The sequence below is a fragment of the Glandiceps talaboti genome, chromosome 9 (genome assembly GCF_964340395.1).
Source record: "Glandiceps talaboti chromosome 9, keGlaTala1.1, whole genome shotgun sequence".
NCBI classification, from domain to species: Eukaryota; Metazoa; Hemichordata; class Enteropneusta; family Spengelidae; genus Glandiceps; species Glandiceps talaboti.
The window spans coordinates 20401641-20427063 of NC_135557.1; the positions used below are offsets into that span (position 1 = coordinate 20401641).

General features: G+C 36.6%; 1 protein-coding gene across 1 annotated transcript in view; it reads left to right on the forward strand.

Annotated features, from left to right (window-relative positions):
* Window positions 1-12904: 12904 nt before the first annotated feature.
* Window positions 12905-25423, forward strand: part of LOC144439940 (cell adhesion molecule DSCAM-like) — a 76833-nt gene continuing 64314 nt past the window's right edge. The window contains exons 1-2 of the mRNA XM_078129173.1: window positions 12905-12965; window positions 15026-15376. Of these exons, the coding sequence (XP_077985299.1) occupies window positions 12905-12965; window positions 15026-15376 (412 nt within the window). The remainder of the gene's footprint in view (window positions 12966-15025; window positions 15377-25423) is intronic.

Sequence of the window (25423 nt, forward strand, 5' to 3'; positions counted from 1 at the left end):
CAAGCAGAGACAGTAAACACTAATATGAAACTGGTTGTATACGTTTACATGTAGAAAACACATTGAACCTCTTTAAACTAAAGTTAATCTTAGCGAGAAATTGCAATTTTGTTATCATGTACAGTTTTCTTATCGATTACTGTATGGTTATATCAAACAGAGCGAGTGAATGGCAATCTGCAATTTACGTGCAGTAATCGAAAGTTCTTGTTCATATGCGCACAGTGCGCGCACAGCACAAGTTAACACTGTATTTCAAAAGTCAAGCATTCTGTGCCATGACATATTGTAGGTCATATTTGTAAGTATCGTGATATAAAAAAACACGAAGATATTCAGTTATTCATTTATTCATCACAAGACTTCGTAGAGCTTCGTCACAGAGTTCAAGTGGGGTCATGATGGCCTAACAGTTAACTGATTGGTTGCTGGCTTGTTAATACTGAAAACCTGTTCAGTCTGCTGATGCCATAAATTCCAAGCGATGTCAATTTTATTATGTACTGCTAAGATTTAGTATCAGAACTACACTTCAAGCGTCACAGGGACAAATTTCCCCCAAAAATGTTCTTAAAATCTCTCCACAAATTTGGCCATATGAAGACTGGTTCCTTCCTTATGAAATAGTGAAAGGAATTCAGGGGTGGGGGTCAGGGGGTCGCCGTCTTTTCTTTCAAAGAAACATACACTTGTATTTTCCCATAGAATAACACATTTTTAAGCGGCCATATTGGATTCTAAAATGACTAAATTTTGATAACATTTTGGCGGTGACCCCTGACCCTGATTTCTTTTTAATTAATTGAGACTACTTTTGAGTTTTCTTTACCAAAATAACACCAAAAGTTGAGAGAGTTGACTTCTGAGGTGTATTATACGAATTACTCATTATACATACATTGGTACTTGGTTTCTTTCAATTGATGTATTCAAACTTCTTTTTCCGGTTTAAAGGTGATTCAAAATGCTCACATTCACTATCGCTAATTTGCTAGACAACATGTTTGTGAAACGCATTCTGGTTTAAAAACTTTTAAAAAGCGTCTGCAAACACCTTAAAATGACCCTTTTTCAGTCAGTTCCCTTTGGATTTACTTCGAGAGTTTTCGGGTATTTCCGATTAATTTTGATAAAAATAACAATGTATATATTACGATATTGCTAGCTATGGTAAAATGTCATCTGTACCAAACGATCAGTCTAAGTTCATAAATTAAACGTCATTTTGCACCAAGAATTCCTTCCCTTTGAGCGTGAATATAACTAGTACTGGTTTAATAGAGGGGGCTGGGAGGGGTAATTAAGGGAGCAAGTCATGTACGGACTTTATTCCCGTTAGTGAACGTGATGGGGGACGTAATGTTATCAACTTCCAAGAATTTGGGATAATTGTCTGAAGTCACGCATGCGTACTTCCGAAAACACTGATGAAACTTAGCCATGGAAAGCTTTACTGAGCTTCTAGTATTTCATCATTTCATTGAAGGTAATAGACACTTAGGATTCATAAATATTCATTATGTACCTAATGCACAGACATTTCTGCTCACTCCCATGCAATGCCGGTGGCCCACAGAAAAGATCCCATGAGAGACAACTTCGATTCTAATTGATGTTTCTTTGAAATCGCTGGTAATGTAATGTACACCATTATATGACTCTTCAGAACCCAAAGGTTTTTTTCATCGACAAATCCCCCTTTAATATTGTGATAACATCATGCGGTCAGATCGGGTCACATGATTGGGGGTAATATCTTTATTCAGCGCGAAGCAATGATATGATGTCGTGGCTTATTTTTAGTAAATTTTTTCAAACTCTGTCTGTCTGTCTGTCTGTCTGTCTGTCTCACTCCCTCCCTCCCTCTCTGTCTGTCTGTCTGTCTGTCTGTCTGTCTGTCTGTCTGTCTGTCTGTCTGTCTTCCACCCCTCTCTCCCTCCCTCCCCACCCCCTTCTCTCTCTTTCTCTCGTTCACAGAATAGTCCTTCACCTCTGGTGTCGAGTCTAGGTTAAATCAGCATCACGGTACACAAAATGTTGCCCATATTGGTCGGTAAGCAGTGGTACGACTTTTGTATAGAACCATGTATTCAATCCAAACGTCATGTTCTAACACTTCAACACCTTTGTTCTCTCCACTCCAAAACACGTAGTCTACAAGCACTCTCTCACTCTTGTCTCACGTGACAGTCGCACATCGTTATCCCAAGTAGCCAATGTGTATGAAACTAGTGTTCAAATTAAACAAAGCCCTGTCACTATTTTCTCTTGTTTTCGTATTTTTTTTCTGCCATATAGGCAACGGATTAAAAAAAGGTTGAACATTGTTCTGGGCTTTTTTAAAAAGTTTTTATCTAGTGTATGATATGAACCGGAAATGACGTTTTCATTTTAATCCCTTAGACACGTGACAATAATACTGAGAGACTACGTTATTTTGGCGAACCAATATATATAATAAGATAACTGATAAATTGCGATTATTATAAATATTGCAGCAAAACGAAAAAAATATGTACCAAAATTTTACTGTGAAAGGCAAATTTAGATAACGGTCACATGATTTAGCTGGGAATTAGGTGAAGTGTTTTAGCACAGGTGCGATACGAGACACTATTTTCCCATGGAATAGAACGGCTGTGAAGTAGACAAACACTGCCTTACATTAAACTTGCAGTCAACCGGAAGACCTGGCCACGATTTGTAAAGGCAGTGTTTTCATAGGAAGGTAACTAGTATTACCGTGAATCTTTCTTTGAATTTCATATCAACGACTTAACTGAACTTTACATCTGTCTTCACTACAGTTTTCTCGTGGGACAGTTGTATTATAGGAAGGGTGAATACTGTCTATACTACCCATAGGCTTACCATTCTACATATACAACGAGTAACACTGAAGTAAAGCAATTTCTCTACGTGCTAAACTCGTTTATAGCATTCATAATACAACGAGTAACACTGAAGTAAAGCAATTTCTCTATGTGCTAAACTCGTTTATAGCATTCATATCAAGTTTATTTACAAGCCTAGCATGAGGCCTTTGTAATATGGTCAATTAGCAAATGAAACAGTATACTTTTACACTTGGTATGAATGCTATAAACGATTGTGGTAATACAGGCAGAAAACGCTTTACTTTGGTATTATGGGTTGTACTGTTAGGTGTGGTAGTGACGAATAGACGTAGTACTGACACTGGAAAATATCAACACCTTCTGATTTCTTTGGGTTTTGTGTGAAAACCCAAATGTGATACATGAAATGTGGAAAATGTGATAAATTTTACATCATAATCTTGACGTTTTGTTTACATCTTTCAAAACATACACTTTACCACAGACAATGGAATAAACTATTCCTTGTCTGTGACTTTACAAGTGAAACACTGCAAAAAATAATTATTTTCCAATGTTTTTTGAAATGGTGTATTTTTATCAGCAAATACAAAAAAATGGAAGAAAATAAAAACCCAAAATAGATCAGGTGTTGCTGTTACATTGTGCAAGAAAAACATTCTCAGGTAAAATCAAGAAAATATCTAATCAGAGGTCATCGTACAAATTTTTGATAGCGATCAAAATGATGTAAAAATGAAGTCCTCGTAGAATCCGAAATAGCCGTTGATATAAGATGGATGTCAAACACCATGTTAACCTAAGATTTTCGAAAAACAAGATGGTGGATGGACATTTAGACTTATTGCTTTGTTTCAGAATGACCAGATACAAGCTTTCATTTTGCAAAGTTTGGAAAATAATTGAATAATTTTGATTTGCAGGTAATTTGGTCCTCGAAGAAAGCTTGTATTCGTACCAAGGTGTAGAACGACTGTGTTCGTATCCAAGGTGTAGAACGACTGTTTTCGTACCAAGGTGTAGAACGACTGTGTTCGTATCCAAGGTGTAGAACGACTGTGTTCTTACCAAGGTGTAGAACGACTCGTTTCGTACCGATCGCCAAGCACTCATAAAATACTTAAGTATGTTCTATTTAAAAATGTCAATGTAGGTATATGCAGTCGATAAGTAGTGTTTATACTTCACCTGAAATATAACAATCATTGTGGTATGTTTAAACAAGTAAACCCCTCAAGGCATACAACTAATATGTATGCAACGTTAAAATAAAAAAAAAGCAATTTACGTAGTTCTGAGTGAACCCTGAATTTATTGATTTTAACATCGAATCATTCCAATTTCTGACAAATGAAATATTTCTGACTTCGGATTGTAACTAGTATATCCACTCTATTGGATTGACTACAAATTATGACTTATAAGCTTGCCTTACGAATTAATATCCGCGATTCTACCGAGTTACTAGTCCTGTGAATCAGTGTCTTCCCTACTGGTGAGTTGTTAGTTGCTATGCAATACTAGGCTGACCAATCGCCAGTTGTATACCATATTCTGACCAATCACCGGTTGTAAAGCATATGATGTTATTACCATATCTCCCCCTCTACTGTCTATGTTTTATTGTACGACAAATATGATGAAGAATTCGCACACATTTCAGACCAATTCCCCTTAATTTGACACTAGTATTTCTAGTGTCCTCGGTAGTAAGTTGAAACTAATTATGAAATGGTATTAATCTTATGCTCAGAAAACTTAATGCATCGTTTGCTGTACTCTTAACATAACCTTAAAATGACTTGTTTTACTTTCATCAACGTTCACCCTTTCTGCTGCTTGAAAACTGTTGTTATACTTAGCGATATAGACATTAGGACAAAATATCCTAATTAACAAGATGATTATATATTGTTCCCTGGGATTTTTCTTCGTTCAGCGAAGAAGTTACGACGGACCTAAGGGGTCTTGTCAAAACGAGTCGATATAACCCTTAGATCACGTGTATTTTCCGGCTGAATGAAAGAACATTTAATAATTATGAAAAATCGTGAAAATATTGGTGATTTTGTCCGTTATGTATTTCGAGCACCACAGTACCAATGGCGTAGACAGGGGTTGTCGTGTTGTACAACGACCAGAGTATATAATATTTCTACTTGACTTTTACATGGCATATTATAATATCAATTATACCCCTCGCAAGACAAGTTGAATGTGTGCAAAAAATGTGATATCTACCCCGATCGTTCTACGTCATGACAACGTGTGTACTCATGTCTATGTCATTGGTTCCGTGGTGCGCAAAATATGGTATATATATATATAATGATATGGTTATTTGCTTACTTAACTCTCAGACAATATGATGGTTGTCTGAGTTCACCTGGAAAATACATGACGTTAGGGGTTTGTCTCTACTCGTCTATCGACTCGGAGTGACAAGGCACCTTAATTCACTCGTATTTTTCTTAGCTATTAAAACGAAAAATAAATCTGGGAAATAATATCTAAATATATGTTTTGTTATGATGAAAACTCATTTGCTTTAAATTGTTGTAATAAATATAATGAATTGAATTAAGATGGGTGTAGGGATTTAGTACTCCTCATGCCAAGGACGGTGGCACTGAAATATCAGTGACCATATAACTAGGGTATGACCGGACCTTATCTAGGGTATGAACAGATCCTTTAACTGGGTTATGAATGTAATATAGTTCACAAACTAGGATGCCAATTTAGAATGATGGAGCTGCCTTGCGATTACATTCAAATTAAACTTCTTGAAAGAGCCCACTGAGGTGAGAAAACTAGTTGAAAATTCATGGCATGTTGCGTTCATTTACTGCTCAATTAAGTATTATAATCACTCGTTCACTAGAGTATGAATAATACTCGGTAACCAGGGTGAGGATAAAATACTCGGTAACTAGGGTGTGGATAAAATATTACTCGTTAACTAAGGTGTGGATAAAATATCACGCGGGTGTCCAGGGTGTGTATATAAAATATCACTCGGTAACTAGGGGTGGATGAACAATCACTCGGTAACTAACGTGTGGATAAAATATCACTTGATAACCAGGTGTGGATACGATAACACTTGGTAACTAGGGAGTGGATAAAATAACACTTGTTAACCAGGTGTGGATAAAATAACACTTGGTAACTAGGGAGTGGATAAAATATCACTCGGTAAATAGGGCGTGGATAAATTATCACACGGTAAACCAGGGTATAATTAAAATATCACTCGGTAACTAGGCGGTGTGGATAAAATAACACTTTGTAACCAGTGTGTGGATAAAATAACACTTGGTAACTAGGGAGTGGATAAAATATCACTCGGTAAATAGGACGTGGATAAATTATCACACGGTAACCAGGGTATAGTTAGAATATCACTCGGTAACTAACGTGTGAATAAAATATCGCTTGGTAACTAGCTGACAAATAGAATATCATTTGCTAACTGAACGTACGTATTATGCCATTACTCACCAACTGGCATGGATTGTGAGTTCAAATAACTGGAAATCAATTACTCCAACATTGTCCTCTTTGCTGCTATGTCGAAAATTTTTTTTTTCACTTCTTAAGAAGTCCGATAAAGTTGAATTATTTTAAAATATAAAATAAAAAATTCTGACTTGTTTTCAATCTCATACGTACTTGTGTATTTATGTTACTATGACAACGTGGTTAGTTCTATGTTTAGCATAAAAATTGGCATGTCAAATCTCGGTTGTCAATCATTTCATGACGTCATCGTTATATCATATCATGCATTAAAAACATACACAAATCCAATGCTGATGTGACATGACTTGAATTTGATTTGCATATTTTGATATACAGTGGGGTAAAATTATTATTTATTTTTTATGTATGATCGAAAGACTTCGTCTGCATAAACACTGTCATGCCAAGTTGTCGTAAATACTTGCATGATTGTGGTAACATCATATTTTATTCAAGCTCGTTGATTGCATACTATGTGTAATGCAATATGGTACAATATATGAATATTCATATATGGTGCAGTGTCAGGACCTTATCTAAATCGGTACAGCTTAACAATAAAATGCGGGTGCGATACGAAGTGCGGGTCAGAACACGGCTTGCAGCACAGATGTTGGCACGAGACAGAAGGACGCATTTCATCTGACATGGTTAGTTCGGTAGATACCAACAACCTTGGCATTCATAACAATAATTAAGTCTCCAAATTGTTGTTCTGCATTTTGATATCCGAATCCGTAGACAGTTTACAAGACCTCAGAGGTCTGCTACATTTAGTTTTGTCGTAAGACTCGGATCTACGCTCGGAAGGTTGCCGAACAATAGCCGACTCTAACACAGTGCCTCATCGGGTGCGCAGCTCTGGCGAGTAATATTGCCCAGAGATAGGCAACAACACAGACACAGACGCGCGCGCACGGACGGACGGACAGACAGACAGACAGACAGACAGACAGACAGCCAGACATACAGACAGACGCACGCACGCACGCACGCACGCACATACACTCATGCATGCATGCATGCATACATACATACATACATACATACATACATACATACATACATACATCGCACACAGGCAAATGCACGGATACACACATACATACACATATACATATACATTTTATACATACACATATACATACACATACACATCCTTATAGAGATTCTTACCACTCATATTCAAATAAGAACCTCTCATGGTTTAGGTTCGACAAACTTTTTGGTGGCGTCAGGAGAGGACGTTTGATAATAACGCAGATGTCAACTAATTGTATTGTACCTTCAAGACAGAAAAAAACCACCTTGGGCAAACTATATGAATGAAGTTTTCAACAAGTAGTAGACTGACTGACTGGAGACATATAAAAGAATAATGTCTAATGTCTCAGATCTGCAATAAAGGTAAAACAAAGCCCGTAGTAGGCATTATAACGTTGTCCTTATTATACACACCCCCTCCCAGTCTATTCACCAAACACAGAAGTTCTAACAGAACGTTGCTAACGAGCACCAATGAGTCCACGCAACATTTATTGTTGCAAGATTAAAAAAAAGAGTGTGATGAAGTAGCGCCGACCATATTGTCATGAATACAGACTGTCACGTGACTAAAAAGATATAAAAGACATTAGCATATGAATACTATTGAAGATAATAGATCGCCTGACCATCTTGCATGCTAACCAGAATAAGAACAACGTCATCACACCAAACATCGACAAATGAAATGATCGTGCGTTACCAGCTCAATACTACAACGTTTTCTCTGGAAAACTAGTGTGTGTTTACCAGTTCAATGCTAATATATTCAACACTCTTCCTGGAAAACTATGGTGACTGTGTATATTTAATGATCGAGTGGTAAAATCCATCACCTTTTTCCTAGAAAACTACTGTACAGTGTGTCTCTGCCAACCGAATGATAAAACCCTTAACTTGAAAACTTCCATATGTATTTACTGACCAAATGGTAGAATACACGTTTTCCCTGGAAGACCTCTGTGACTTGAAGCAATTACTGGAACAAAATAAATTATTCTGGTCCTTGCTCAAACGTACACTAACGTGATGGAAAAAATGTACGGGATTACAAACTATACAATTGAAATCATAGACAGTGGAGCCCCTCCCCTCCGGGAGTTTCCCCTCTACTGTCTATGAGTGAACTAACTGTAAAGTACTGCACTGTGTTGTCTAGTTAGTTCGAAGTGAACGACACCCATTTTTGACAACCATATGAACTTACAGTTGTATTTGTTTTGCATATCTACCTCGGTATGTCTAGCCAACTAGTGTGTTGTTATTGCTATGGATACCAACATATATGAATGAAATTAAATAATTCATACGATATGATGTAATGTTATGTCATGTGTGATGTGATGTGATGTGATGTGATGTGATAATCAATTTCTCATCAATAGTATCAGTAGATGTGATGGGTAGTACATGTAGATATGATGATATATGATGTGATGTGATGTGATGTGATGTGATGAGAAGTGATGAGAAATGGGTAATCACATCACATCACATCACATCACATCACATCACATCATATATCATTATATCTACATGTACTACCCATCACATCTACTGATACTATGGATATAGACGGTCTGTCGAGTGTTACCCCCTTTGCATAGTAATTGGTCCGTGACAATAATGTGTTCACTGAGTACAGTCTTTGTAAGTAGTTATGGGAAACAGGCGGAATTGGCTTCTCATTACCAAACAGAGAGAGGCAGAGGTGAAACAGTATGAAATCGATAAAACTATGTAGGTAGCCTTGATAATAATAAAGTTGTAAATGTGAGTAAAAAAAAACTGGCATGTTTTGTGGCTATTCTGGCTTCGGTAATCAATACAAGTATTTCAATAGAACACAACGTTTCTTTTGAGTCGGTAACTTTTACTATATAAAACACTCATTGTGCATAAAATAGCATAGGGGAATATTTATGTTCATTTATTTCCTAAGAAAGTTTAGCAGGTAAGAATGTCTTTTAATACATCCTTGACGATCTCCTTTTTTTGGCAGACGTAAAAAATGATTTATTGACAAAAAAATCAGACATTGTCTTAAATCTTATCTTGAAGTGTTAAGTGCAGTGGAGAAGTCATACGCATGCTCAGTTCAATTCCTTTGTCTCTGGTTCTAAGAATGTTTTTATTTGATGAAGCCGCAAACAAAGGACCCGTATGCCTGTAGATGTCAAAGAACCTCTATGATGCAATGCTGACTGACAACTTTTTCAAATCATCAAACGATGTAGGATGAGTCTCGAAAATCTTCTAATCTGTCTTAAATGTTAATTTGTGGATGAAAAGTACAGTATTTGTTTGAGGTCGCCGAGACTTGGCCATGGGAACAGTAACACATTTTTCATTGCATGTTTGCATGGGATTAATGCAAGCAACGTACAATAAGGAAAGTCAGACGCTTTGTCCCATACACACGAATGAAGGCATGTCAGTGTTTGTGTGCTGCAAGCTATATTCAGTAGATAATAGCTGTGGACTTTGAAGATAGCCGACTATCATATAAGCATCATGTCAAACTCTACACTCGCAGTAACCTCCGGGCTAAACCCTAAAACGTGTATGTATGAATAAATATCACCTGATAAAGTCTTACGCGTCCCTTGCTGCTCAGCCTAATTTCCAAGCCCAACACAAGTCTAAAAAATGTTGTATCGAGACATGCTTAGATTTTTTTTACAATCAATGGCAATGTGTCAGATCTCCATTCGTGTTTTCTGCATAACACACCCCTATTACTAAATCCTAGAATAAAACTCATTATTTCTGAAGTGGTGGTGAAAATAACTTTATTTAGATCTTAAAAATAGACAAAGAAAAACTCCTAAATGGAGTGTATTTGTTAAATCCCACCCCTCCACCACAATCTAGTTTTGAAGGAGTCAGCAAACTAAACGATCACAATTTGAATTGAATACATATTATGCATATGCATTTCATTTACAAGTTTGGACGATTCATTCCACTCCACTTAATTATTGTGTAAATAGTGTTAGGAAACCCACGAATATCCAACTTATAATATTGCATATGTCAGTGACACTTTAGTGTGACACCTTTGTTTTAAATAAAAGTAACTGCATCGTCATTCATTGAAAAGATATTAATTAATATTAATTAATATATTCCAGAGATATATTTAAGATAAATTTATAGTAACACTAACACTGAAATACAATAACTATAAAATATGGGAAAGGAGACGACAATTAGTTGTCGTGAAACTAGTCGAGTTTCACCCCCTGTTACAATCTTATAAATTAGTATATTCTGGGCAAAGCTGATCCCTCTGTATTACACATGATTTCTCCCTAGAATACAGGCTTGGTCTTGATACAGATAAATCAGAGTTCGAATTATTCATTAAAATTAGAGTGCGAAAAAAAGTTAGTTTGATTTGTCTGAGAGAGAGAGAGAGAGAGAGAGAGAGAGAGAGAGAGAGAGAGAGAGAGAGAGAGAGAGAGAGAGAGAGAGAGAGAGAGAGAGAGAGATTTTATATTAGACACATGTACCTAAATACATATAGATACACAGTTGCAGTTTGAGGAAGACTTTTTTTATCAAACCCACAATAAAGACAATGACGTGTGTAATGTTTATGTGATCGTAGTAACGGAAATTCGGACAATGTCGTGAATATGTATGTGATAGCAGTGGCGGGATTTGACAGACTGTGACACGTGTAATATTTGTGTGATCATAGTGGCTCGAATTGAGTGCAATTGCCATGTTTTACGTTTATGTGACAGTGGTGGCGGGAATTGAAAGACAGTGACGTGTGTGACATTTGTGTGACAGTGGTGGCGGGAATTCATCGACAATGACGTGCAAGTATGTGTATGATAGTACTATGTAGTGGCGGGAATTGACAGGCACTGACGTGTAATATTTATGTGACAGTATTGGCGGGAATTCAGAAACAATAGGTTATATATGTCTATGTGACAGTATTAGATGGAATTGATGGAATATTTGCAGCTGTGATTTCCAAATGTTACCCACACAGTAAATCAACGTTTTTCACATATATATTATATATCTGGCGGTAAAAGAAAGCTAGAAGTGTTTGCCGACAATGTGATGTTCTCATGCATGCCATCCATCCATCCATCCATCCATCCATCCATCCATTCAGTGCTTTGATAGAATAACATAAGTTTTAGCAACGGCAGTGGTCAGCACCAGAGTTCGAGTTCAATAAACAAACAAACAAACAAACAAACAAACAAACAAACAAACATACCTTACCGATACTAAATCTTACTCTTTTTACGGTTTAACAAGGTCAACATGTCGATGACGTCATCAATTATTAGCAGCATGCGATTATTCAATAACATTACCTCGGTATTTGACCACAATATACAGACACTCTGTTTACTTGCATTCTTAGTCTGTGACCATTCATTGACTCGTGAGGTTGATAAGTTAATAAGCGAGCAAAGCCATACTGATTCACGTCAAAGGTGACAATGGCGCTGTGTCTTCGTGACCTCTGCATTGACCCGGCCCGGCTTGAGGCAATTTACCAGAAATGTTTCGCCATAGTGTTTATACATCAAAACAATGTGCCTAAGTTAATGTGGAAGCCAGAGTGTGACATATCCTTACAATGGTCGACGAACATGGCCACGGTGTTGATGCAGCTGGAATAAAAATATATTCGCGTGTCGCCAATTACGTCCTATTGTAGCGGCACGTGGCGTGCTCGGAAACCATTGACTCAACACAACACCTGTTTGAACTGTTATATGCATATGAATACTGCAGTTTCTAAGCTGCTCGATAACCACAAAGGGCGTCACTATCCTATGTATGGGCAATGGATTTCCTAATATGGTCATTGGAGAGTCATGAAACTAATTCCGGCACGCGAGAGGGCTGAAGTGTGATGAGAAAAACAAACAGGAGGTAATACGGTGAGTGTATTGGTTTGGTGAGTGGATAGAGCCGTGAGACACAGCACTATAGGTAAGAGTCAATACGAGACGCCGTTGTGTAGTTGGGTTGACGGATTTCAGACCATTGGCAAATTCAACACAACAGCACTCTGGGAAACTATTATCTCATACGACTTCTCGTCGGTACAGGAGAGTCGACAGAAAACAGAAGTCATTGTGCGACTATATGTATTGTATTTGTGGTGGTTATTTTTCCATAGGCGTATCATTTGCAATTGTGCTGGTTTACAACCATTGTAGTGGACACTAAACTAAACCTAAGTCGTTTGTAGTCTGAAGGGGAAAATAATTACACTCGTTTTATTTCCAAAGATGGGACATCGGAATTACCACTAGTTGGAAAAAAAACTTGGACCCCACGGGAATATCAATGCTTGTCTCGGACTTACTGTCACTGGACCCTTTAATTCCAAGGCGCGCACACACGGAGGAATTAGAATGCAGACGATGTAAAAATAATATTGTATTTAGATTCTGTTAGTGAAAGTAGACTATATAAACACACACTCCAAGATGAAAGCAACTGGATGTATTTTATTGGTGATGTTGTTGTGGATATGCGTATTGATTCCAGGTTAGTATTAATGCTACTACATTCTCTCATTCGCATACATCAGGTTGACAATATACAGCGATGATTTTAAGTGGTGCACAGAAGTATAATACTCGACCAACTATGTCGCCCTGTCCACTGTTGTGGGTATATGTGTAATACTTACACGCCAACAAAGTCAAATAACAGCGCATAATTCAACACCTTACTGCTTTTTAATTGTTAATCAAAATCAGCATGGTTAAATTAATTCTAATCTCGCAAACTATTCCCAAAACCTTCACCAGAGTGTTAAAACATTAGTGCGGATGTCTTGTGTGGCTTGAAGCGTATATTTACCACTGCATTAAGTCATCAGGCAGGAGAACAATGATACAAGTCCCTGTATAGCATTGTGCGTGTACTATGTATCTGCAAACAGCACAAAATGATATGTATGTAAGCCAGGCAAAACAGAAGAAGAATTGTTAAGGTCACAGGGGAATACTTTTATAAATGCACCGTTTGTTATCCAAAGCTGTCGGTAAACATTACGTGAATTATACAGCGGTTATTGAAGAATGATGTACTACTTATTAGCATTGCCTAGCTTTCCCCAGGTATGTTTCCGGTGAAATCTTAAAAGACAGTGGCTACCATGCCAACCAAATACTATTTACAATCATGCATAGAAGTCGACATCTAAAGTAAGAAGTGTATTTTGCATAAATGATTTTTCCATGCTGCATGATGGTATTTGCAATATCGCATTAAATAGCTAGCTTCATTTCAGAGAGTTCTGAGGCTTTGTCCATCGTGTAGTGAACATTCCCGAAATAGATGATGACAATGTATTCATAAAAAACGCCCATGTGCAATGTCAAACCTTCATTTGATAATTACGACATGTATTAGTCCATATAATTAATAACCCTCATATTTGCCATTTAATTGTCCCCTTTTCATCATATCGACTTTGAATAGTTACGGATTAACATGACCGTGGCTTATCATTGTTTTACGGATTAACCTTTCACCTTTACATCTTCAAGCAATTTCCCACCAGATTTCACCAAGTTGAACGAAATATTATTTTCTCTTGATCCGATATTTTTGTGATTCAGTTGTCATCCATGTTACACTACAAACATATAATGCATATTAAAACTATTGCAACGTTTTTGATTATAACTTTACATTTTTACTAGAAAATAACAAACATTTACAAGTTCTTCATGAAATTGAGTTTATGTGTACATGCATTTTGTTTTATCTACTCTGTCGGGTAATCGAGGGTCAAAGGTTATACAAGTAGTGTATTGAAGAGGTTGACGTTAAATTTATCCCGCATATGTTGCATGACAAGGATTGAGTACTCACGTGATTAGCAAGCTTATCGACCATTTTGTTTCACTATCGTTTTCATACATTTTGAAAGCTTGCAAGATGGGAATTATAGTAAAATTATACATAAACAGTCTTCTATATTTAGGTGGGAAGGTGACCACGTTGACAATGAAATGATGATAAATGTATAACTTGGATAGCGGTAGTTATCGTAATCATATGCCTTAAGTACCGTAATCCCACTGATTTCATTATATAGTTAGTTCTAAGGTTTTTTCCGTTTTAAGACCTTAGACATTACTACGGAATACGATGCCGCAACCATTACTTATCTTGCTTTCTGCATGTGTATGTGAGAGAGAGAGAGAGAGAGAGAGAGAGAGAGAGAGAGAGAGAGAGAGAGAGAGAGAGAGAGAGAGAGAGAGAGAGAGAGAGAGTGTGTGTGTGTGTGTGTGTGTGTGTGTGTGCTAGGAACAAAATTTTAAGAAAGAGAAATACAGGTCTAGGGGAATCGAACGAGGACATGTGAATCTCAATTCGTTTGTTATTTCAAAATGCTTCAACTAAAAGTCATAGTAAAATGATGATTTTTATTGAGGTACAATAGATCAAGTTATATGCAAATAACAGCTGGCAGAAAACTAACAGATCTTTGGCATTGTGATAATAGTTTTTAAACATGTCGTTGAAAATGTGGTCACTATCATTGTAAAATTTTAATTAGCAATGGTAAATATTTGTGGTCCCTCTTACAGTCAGCGAAGCACTGAGCACGACTCGGAGTACGTGGACAACTCCTCCTCCAGTTCTCGGCCCACAATTCATATACCAACCACCAAGTCACGTCAACTTTGCAAATACACAGACTGGTCGTGTGGAATGCACGGCCTATGGAGAACCACAGCCAACTATAGAATGGTTTGCACAGAACGGCAGTGCGGTTCATACGGTGGACGGTTTACTAACGGTTCTACCGAATGGTACGCTTATCTTCCCACCATTTAATGTGAACAACTACACACGACTGATCCACGCCAGGGTTTACCGATGCAAGGCATCCAACAACGCAGGAGCTATCATCAGTCGAAGTGTCCGCGTCAATGCTGGTATGTAACAACATTATTATTTGATATGCAAGAGCAGAAAAAAGTACACGTTTTACTATTTAAGGATTATGGATTATTCTGGCAATGGGAATCTTTCCCAACTATTCAAGTAACATTTATTTTAACGTCTTGATTTACAGCTTTAACATTGTATTGAATAGTCGTAAAATATAGCTTACTGTTTTACGGTAGATATTAAGGTGTCTATTGTACTGTTGTGCAGTAGTTATGACGTTGCCTATCATACTGTTTTACAGTAGTTGTTACTTTGAGTATGTTACTGTTTTACGGAACTCTGGACGTTGTCTATCATACTGTTTTACGGTATTGATGACATTGCATCTCAAACTCTTTTACGGTAATCACGACGCTGTCTGTCATACTGTTTTACGGTAGTCATGGCGAGGCCTATCGTTCCGTTTTACGGTAATCTCGGTGTCGTCGAGGAGTATTGTACTATTTTATGGTTGTTCTAGCGGTCATGCAACCTAACCCTGAATAAGCCTGCTTAATTAAATTTGAAACACTCTTCTTTATTACCATTACCTTAATCGTAGGCACTTTAATCAATCATTTTCGACAGGTAACGATTATATTACAAATGTAACCGTTCTTAGTTTGAAAATTGTCGTTTCATATTTTAACCTGTCAATGTCTTATAATTTCGAAACGTGGTTTAAACAGATGATAAGACAAGTTGTGGATGTAGTCAGACGTCAACTAGTATAACAAAACCTTCTGTTAGTATAGCAATAGGTCCGAGTTTGTACGATAGTACACCTTTGGATCTGGTAAATCAGCCAATACATAGAAATCATCCTATATACGTAGGTATCAAAAAAGAGTCGACTGTGACATTTATCAGACCACTTTCCCGTGTGACCTGAAATATGTTTAGCATTATTGTGATAGCAAAATAAAGTAATGTAAACTAAAACTGAAGCTAAAAATGAACTAAATGATGTTATAATTAATTAGAAGAAGTAATGATATGCCATAAGGGTTTCATATCTCTCACATCGTCTGTGACTCCATTTTTCAGAATTTTGTCTCATAAAATTAGGTTCACGTGTCTAGCAGTATAACATTTCCTGTCGTGAAAGCATTTTTAGATGTAAACTAAAGGTTGATTTTGGTGCATTGATGTTATCATTGATGGATCAAAATGATGTTGGATATTGAAACCGTTGGAATTATTGAAAATTGCCCTGTCTTATTTATCTAATTAGTGAAGTAGTTTTGTAGAAGTGAGTAAGATGATGATATATATCTCGGTCATATTAAGTGATGCAAGGAATTGTGCTTGAAACAATCGACATGGGGTGGTAAAGGTTAAAATAATTAGATGCACAAAAGGGCAAGTCTCGCCAAACCACTCAAGTAGCGCTATATCTCGAATGGAATCAGTTCTATGGTTGAATAAGCTGGGATGACTGTGAGATAGGATAACAAAGACAGTGTGGTAGAATAACAAAGACAGTGTGGTAGGATAACAAAGACAGTGTGGTAGAATAACAAAGACAGTGTGGTAGGATAACAAAGACAGTGTGGTAGGATAACAAAGACAGTGTGGTAGAATAACAAAGACAGTGTGGTAGGATAACAAAGACAGTGTGGTAGGATAACAAAGACAGTGTGGTAGGATAACAAAGACAGTGTGGTAGGATAACAAAGACAGTGTGGTAGGATAACAAAGACAGTGTGGTAGGATAACAAAGACAGTGTGGTAGGATAACAAAGACAGTGTGGTAGGATGACAAAGGCAGTGTGGTAGGATAACAAAGACAGTGTGGTAGGATGACAAAGACAGTGTGGTAGGATAACAAAGACAGTGTGGTAGGATAACAAAGCCAGTGTGGTAGGATAACAAAGACAGTGTGGTAGGATAACAAAGACAGTGTTGGTAGGATAACAAAGACAGTGTGGTAGGATAACAAAGACAGTGTTGGTAGGATAACAAAGACAGTGTTGTAGGATAACAAAGACTGTGTTGGTAGGATAACAAAGACTGTGGTAGGATAACAAAGACAGTGTGGTAGGATAACAAAAACAGTGTGGTAGGATAACAAAGACTGTGTTGGTAGGATAACAAAGACTGTGGTAGGATAACAAAAACAGTGTGGTAGGATAACAAAGACAGTGTGGTAGGATAACAAAGACAGTCTTGGTTGGATAACAAAGACAGTGTTGGTTGGATAACAATGACAGTGTGGTAGGATAACAAAGACAGTGTGGTTGGCTAGAAATACTGTTGTGGGATAACAAAGAGACAGTGAAGTATGATACTGTAGACAGAATGAATTGAGGGAACATTGGCACGTGTCTTATAGAGCTAATAGGAAGTGTTGTTAATGCATAGCTTGGCTCCGTAGATAACCATCACAGTACGACTTCTATTACTGCAACAATACTATCAATATTTAATGAAGGTAACGTTGTGGCAGGTGAAAACAAAACCGGGTTAAAGAGAGTTGTGGCCGAGCATGACAAGCATGGCTACAAATTATGGTCATGTTACACATGTCAACTACCAGGGTTATAGGACATATAGCGAGGCTACAATCCATTGCTTTTTACCACTTTGTGAAATTAATCATGTATATTTCATACCCTGGTCGTCTGTGCAAATGTGAACGTTGGTCCATGCAATATAGTCGGTTTGTATTCACGACATACGTCATCAGGTCAGTGGTATTAGAGATGGAGTTATAAATCTAGGAACCGATCCTGAAATAGAACAAAAGCATATTGCAACAGTTTGACAAAAGAGATACGTATCATACGACTGAGCATACTAACAATTGTTTCGGTGGTACGTATAGTGCTATGATATTTGCTGTTATTTCATTCAAAATCATGAAAAAAATGAGGGGTCATCGTACAAAGTTTTGAGATAGAGGTCAAAATGGCATGAAAATGAAGCCATTTTTGGAATCCAATGTGACCATCGAATACTGTGTTAACTCTATAATAATATATAAGATCTTTGGTTTACTTCAACAAACAAGACAGTTAATTCCCAAAGGACCAGGAAACAACTTTAAGACCTTCAGAACTTTATTATTCAAAGAAATTGATCCCTTGGGTGCAGGTGGAGACGGAAACAATTTTGGTCTGTGTACTGAATCTAGAAGTAAGGGAATTATGCATACTGTATCAACATCTTTAGAAACAATTGGAAATTGTTCAGACAACAGCAAATGATATATTTCAACTTTTTTTATCATCAGTCTAATATGATGAAAATATGGAAATTCAGTTTATGGTGATATCCTTGTCCAACCACCACATAGGTGATATTTAATTCATAGACAAAATATGAATTAATAGTTTAAACTATGGAGTACCTTTTAACCTCCATGGTTTAATTTTGTCATAAACGTACAAAAAAGAAAACGATAATTCGGTTTAAAATGATATATTGTTGAAAGGTGGGGGGGGGGGGTGAATATCGGTGGATATAGTAATAGTATAGATGCATGGCGCCTCAGAGACGTACGTGACATCAGCCTATTGAGAATGTCATATACTAGGGAATGTTATTACCAACCATAGGCTGTTGATGATAGATGACGTCATAGTATTGTGGATGATGCATATACTGTTGGGGATAGATGACGTCATAGTATTGTGGATGATGCATATACTGTTGGTGATAGATGACGTCATAGTATTGAGGATGATGCATGTACTGTTGGTGATAGATGACGTCATAGTATTGTGGATGATGCATATACTGTTGGTGATAGATGACGTCATGGTATTGTGGATGATGCATATACTGTTGGTGATAGATGACGTCATAGTATTGTGGATGATGCATATACTGTTGGTGATAGATGACATCATAATATTTTGGATGATGCATATACTGTTGCGATAGATGACGTCATAGTGTTATAGATGGTGTCAAATACCCGGGATTGTTATTACCAGGCATAGGTTGTTGAAGATATATAACGTTATAGTATTATAGATTATGTCATATACTTGGGATTGGTATAGGGTTTTTGAAAGATATCACATATTACCTGCTATAGACTGTTGAAATAAAATAATAGACTGTGTTTGTTATCATAACCTGGCTGTTAACGTACACCAGAGAGTAGAAGGTTAAAAATAGCGATAGAAAACGTGTTACAAGTAGCTGGCAGTTCTATTATCTGGGTCGAGGCTGTCTGTAAACTCATCCGTATAATTCATATGCCACCCTGTCATCTCTCTCCAAACAATCGTATAAATACTTAAAATTTCTAATTAATTGGACGGTTTAATATTCTATCAAGGTAATGCGTTAATGACAGCATTGAGGACATTTAATATCTGTCTGACGTAATAATCTACTGAGGGGTCATGCTGAACGATCTAAGTTTACAACTGCGTTGTCATATGTGCAGGTTGATTGGTAACATGTAGTTAGACCATATGATATCGCGTCTAAAATAAACTTGGAACAAAAAAGTACCATAAAATGTATCCATTTTGAAACATCATAATAGCAACATTTAATAGCATGTACAGCAACGTACACACACGCCTATGTGTGTAAACACACATAGTCAACCACCCACCCTTAGACAGACACACAGACCGACAGACAAACAGACAGACAGACACATGCACACACACACGCACGCACACATACACATACATGCACACACACGTATAAGTATACATATGCATATATATGAAACAGAGACAAACAACCACACATACATACATGTGGACATACATACATACATACATACATACATACATACATACATACATACATACATACACACACACACATACATACATACATACATACATACATACATACATACATACATACATACATACATACATACGTACATACAGTCATAGAGATAATGTGTTAACATGGCAGATTCAGGTAATACTGACATACTTTGGTGTACACTTTTCAGACGACAGTACAAATGATGAAATAATTACAAATTTTGACAAGAACTGATTATTTCTCATGTTCTGTTTTTAATGATGTAATTATAATGAACTATCGTGTTTCATGTGCAAAATGTGACTCGATGACGAAGTAAAGTAATGTTTTGAAGATTTAAACAGAATAAGTCTTGTAGGATACGTTAGTCACGCTAGTCACGTGATAATGCTTGTAACAGATTTGGCCAAGTATTGACATGGGATGGACACGTGTCTTTCACTGTCTTCCCTATAGTAATAACCTTATCACTATGCACTATCAGACTGTGAAACCCCTTCAAGGTCAGACAGTGAACCCCTTTTCCATAGATACTTTCATTCTGTGTAACGTTATTTCATTCTGAGTTCTCATTGGACGAATTTATTTACAATGCTCGATTAAAGTTTTGTGAAAGTGAAGTTAATGAGAGTTCAAGGGCTTAAAATGACAGCGAGAGAAATACATCTTTATCTAGCTGCGTGAATAGACATCAAGTGTTCTATCCTTGAGACCTGAAACAAAACGTCGCCTGACTCGACAAAAATCTTACCAACTGCTACATTGTATCCTCTGGCTCAACAAAAATCTTACCAAAAGTGCTACACTTTGTCGTCTGGCGCGACAAAAATCTTCCTAACACTGCTACATTGTATCGTCTGGTTCGACATAAATCTTCCTAACGTTGCTACATTTCATCGTCTGACGCAACAAAAAACCTTACCAACAGTGCTACATTTTATTGTCTGGCTCAACAAACTTATTACCAACAGTTTTACAATTTATCGTCTGGCTCATTGAATTTCTTCCTAATATTGGCACATTTATCATTTGGATCGACAAATATCTGTATTGCAAGATTTTTGTTGAGCCAGACGACATAATGTGGCAATAGTGGAAAGATCTTTATCGAGCTAGACGTCGTTTTGTTTCAGGTCTCGTGATTTTGACTGTAATTCTTTTTTTCAGTCTGTAAAATCATCAGCAGTTAAGCGTGTTTCCGGACAACATTGTGATAAGATTTATGGTAACACTTTGGGAAAACAAAACTATCAAAAAAAAATCACCAACATGTCCTGCTTTAGGGATGTCATGTTCACTTACTAGAACTAAATATGTTAAATTTGAATCTTGTCTTGTGAATGTAGTGAGTGTAGAACGATAACATGGCGTCCTCAAATCTGCGATCGCCCCTTTATTATTTCTGAAGTCGAGTACAGGACTATTCAACCAACTGACCAATACAATTTCTATTCGTTCATGTGCGTATTCTCATCCTTGCTATTTTAAGCTATTGTCATCTTATCCAATCATAAATAATTTTACAATGCCTTTACAGGAAAAATGACATTTCCTTAGTGTTTCACACATAGTACATAATTTTTTTAATACTAAGATAGACCCAATTCAGCTCAAGACTAACACTAACAGACATAACACACATAATATCATCTTCTGACGTATTATACATCCACATACACAGATTCCCTGACGTATTATACATCCACGTACACAGATTCCCTGACGTAATTATGCATACACATACACAGATTCCCTGACGTATTATGCATCCACGTACACAGATTCCCTGACGTATTATGCATCCACGTACACAGATTCCCTGACGTATACATCCACGTACACAGATTCCCTGACGTAATTATGCATACACATACACAGATTCCCTGACGTATTATGTATACACGTACACAGATTCCTTGACATATTATGCATACACTACATACATTCCCTGACATAATGTGCATACGTAATAGATTCCCTGACATAATATGCAAAGACGTAAACCAATTCCTTGTCGTATTGTAAATATAATATATAAATGACATTTTTATGACGACCAGATATGACGTAATTAGAGTTCCTCGAATATTTAAAGCGACAAGATTTGTTTGAGCTGTATGAAGAACACACTAAGTCTCACATGTGAAAGTAATTCTCTGTAGACAACAGCATCTCCATTTCCTGAGTTATTCTTTAAAAATAGAAGATCGATATTCAGTTTGGCACTAGCTGTTAACATGAAGCTCGTTTTTTCTCCTACCTTGCAGACGTTACCAAGATTACGTTGTATTCCCTGAAAAACAAAAACAAATAACAGTTTGTATTGATATTTTGAATGTTTTAACCAGTGCCTCGTATATTATAATTAAAATTCACAAAATCTGCAAGAAAATGTCTGTCTCGACGAAAATCCAACTGACACTGTTACATTTTATCGTCTCGCTAAAAAGTATCTTAACAATACCAGTGTTATAATTATTATCTAGTTAACAAAAGTGGTACCAACAGTACTACATTTTTTATCTTCTTGCTCAAGAAAAATCTAACTAACATTGCTACATTGTTTCGTCTTGCTCGACTATTATCTCTTTTGGTAAGATATCTGTTGAGCCAGACGATAAAATGTAGCAATGTTGGTATGAGTTTCGTTTAGTCAGACGATAAAATGTAGCAATGTTAGTAAATTTTCGTTTAGTCAGACGATAAAATGTAGTAATGTTGGTAAAATTTCGTTTAGCAGACGATAAAATTATAACAATGTTGGTAAGACTTTTGTCGAACCAGACCTTTTTTTTCAGGTTCGTGATTTTAATCGTAAGAAAAAGATGGCGGTTAATGAGTGTGTTGTAAAACAAGTTGCTATACACGCCGGACCAAAATAGCTAAATGTATTCAGTTTGCCTTGGTTGTAACAGAACGTCTATACGTACAAATGCACTAGCTTTGTAATCCTTAGCCAAAAAAGACTTAAAAGCTATAATTGCATGTTGCATTCATGATTGGTCGATTTTTTTTTTATCCTAACGTGCGTCAGCTGTCACTAGATAATACATCGTCAGACTACAACAGTTCCCGCCATAAATGTTGTATATTGATCAATAGAATTGTGACAAACATTAGGTCTGTGTTCACATCAGTGTAAAGAAATAAAGACATGCATTGTAATGTTAAGGAAATACTGAATGAAATCACGTGCCCAGTTTTACGGTTTATCTCATTTGTCTCCGACCCTGATATGTGATTTCAAATAGTCAGATTCAGCTGTTTGTTTTGTTGATGACCGAAATGAAAGAAGGAAACAATCCAAACAGTGTTTCAGTTCATTTCCATTCAACAATTCTGGTTTAAGTTCACCACATATCGAGATACCTGGTGGTAGTTCACCATTTATCTAATCACCTGGTGTTTAGTAGTTGACCAGATATCTAACCCAGATGGTGTTAGTTATCTATATCTAGTCAAATGGTGACATTTCATCATATACTATTTGATACATTGCTACTTGATAATATAGTTAACCATATATTTGTGTTAGTTCACCATATATCTCTAGTTACCTGGTGTTAGTTCGCCATATATCTAGTCACTTGGTGTTAGTTCACCACATATCTAGTCACCTGGCGTTAGTTCGCGTGGTGTTTGTTTGCCTGATATCTAGTCACCTGGTGTTAGTTCACTATATACCGAGTTACCTGGTGTTAGATTGCCATATATCTAGCCACCTAATGTTACTTTGCCATATATTCAGTCACCCGGTGTTACTCCGTCATATATCTAATCACCTAGTAGCATCTACAGACACTAGAGTCCGGGGCATTACTTTCGGAATTTGTCAAAATCGACAAAATTAGTAAATAGCTAAGTAGGAAATTAAATGGTTTAATAGTCTTTCGGAGAAGGAAATAAATGTGACTGTAACTTAATAATCCACTCCATAATATCTCACATATAGGCTGCTAATAATGGTAATATTCCAAAACTGTAAAATGAAGAATTGTAGAATAAAATAAGGGTGTAAGAAATAAAACAAACAAACAAACAAACAAACAAACAAACAAACAAACAGACAGACAAATCAAATGTAATGTAAAAGATGGTGTTCAATATTAGTGAATTGTATATTAACATGGATTGTTATAAACGAGCTTTGATTGAAATTCCCCTAGCATTTTACAGAGTTATAAAGAAGGTGACGTCAGTGGTAATAAATGCAACAAATGGAACAACTCCTCCATTATATTAGGTTAGGGAGACAGAGCACACGTTCGGTTGTCATTTCATCATGTTTTCGATTTGACTACGACGTGCTAGCAAATTGAGAAGTGTTATACATGACTAGTGTAAGTGGACGTCGAGTGCAGTGACATCGGAAACACTCCAGTTCACACAAAGGAATATATATAATGGATCATCGAAGGTCACAACACAGTCTTTTGTATATAACAAGGAGGCCAAGCCCGTCAGCTGGCGAAGCGTTAAGGCTCTCCCAGGCAATGGTATAACAGTACATGGTAAATTGCACTAAACCGTACTATTCGAGTAATACCTGTAACATATCTGCTATAACATTACCACGCTAATATAACTTTATTTAAACTGTTTTCTCGCTCTAACAAATTATCACCTTACGATGCGTTCTAATCAAAATTATACCTTTTATTCAAAAATTGGAGCCATGGGACCAGCTGTTCGTTTGTCAAACTGTTATTTCACAAATACTTTTATGTGTTTATTTTGAGAATTAAAATGATTAGTAACTATGCAAACGAATGGGGAGACAATCGCACTCATATATATATTATATTATATTATATTATATTATGTTATGTTATGTTATGTTGTTTTGTTATGTTATGTTATTTTTTTTATATTTTCAAACGACATAATGCCACATATATACACAGACACGCACGCGCACATAGACAGACAGACAGACAAACAAACAAACAAACAAACAAACAAACAAAACAAACAAAACAAACAGACAGACACACAGACACACATCTATCTATCTATCTATCTATCTATCTATCTATCTATCTATCTATCTATATACATAGACCAGTCTTGACTACTATCACAAACCAACCGTGACTACTATCACATACCAATCATGACTACTATCACATACCAATCGTGACTACTATCACAAGCCAATCGTGACTACTATCACAGACCAATCATGACTACTATCACAAACCAATCGTGACTACTATCACAGACCAATCGTGGCTACTATCACAGACCACTCCAAGCCTGCATGCATAACCTATTTGCTTATAAACCTGGATCTTTTACTTACTACT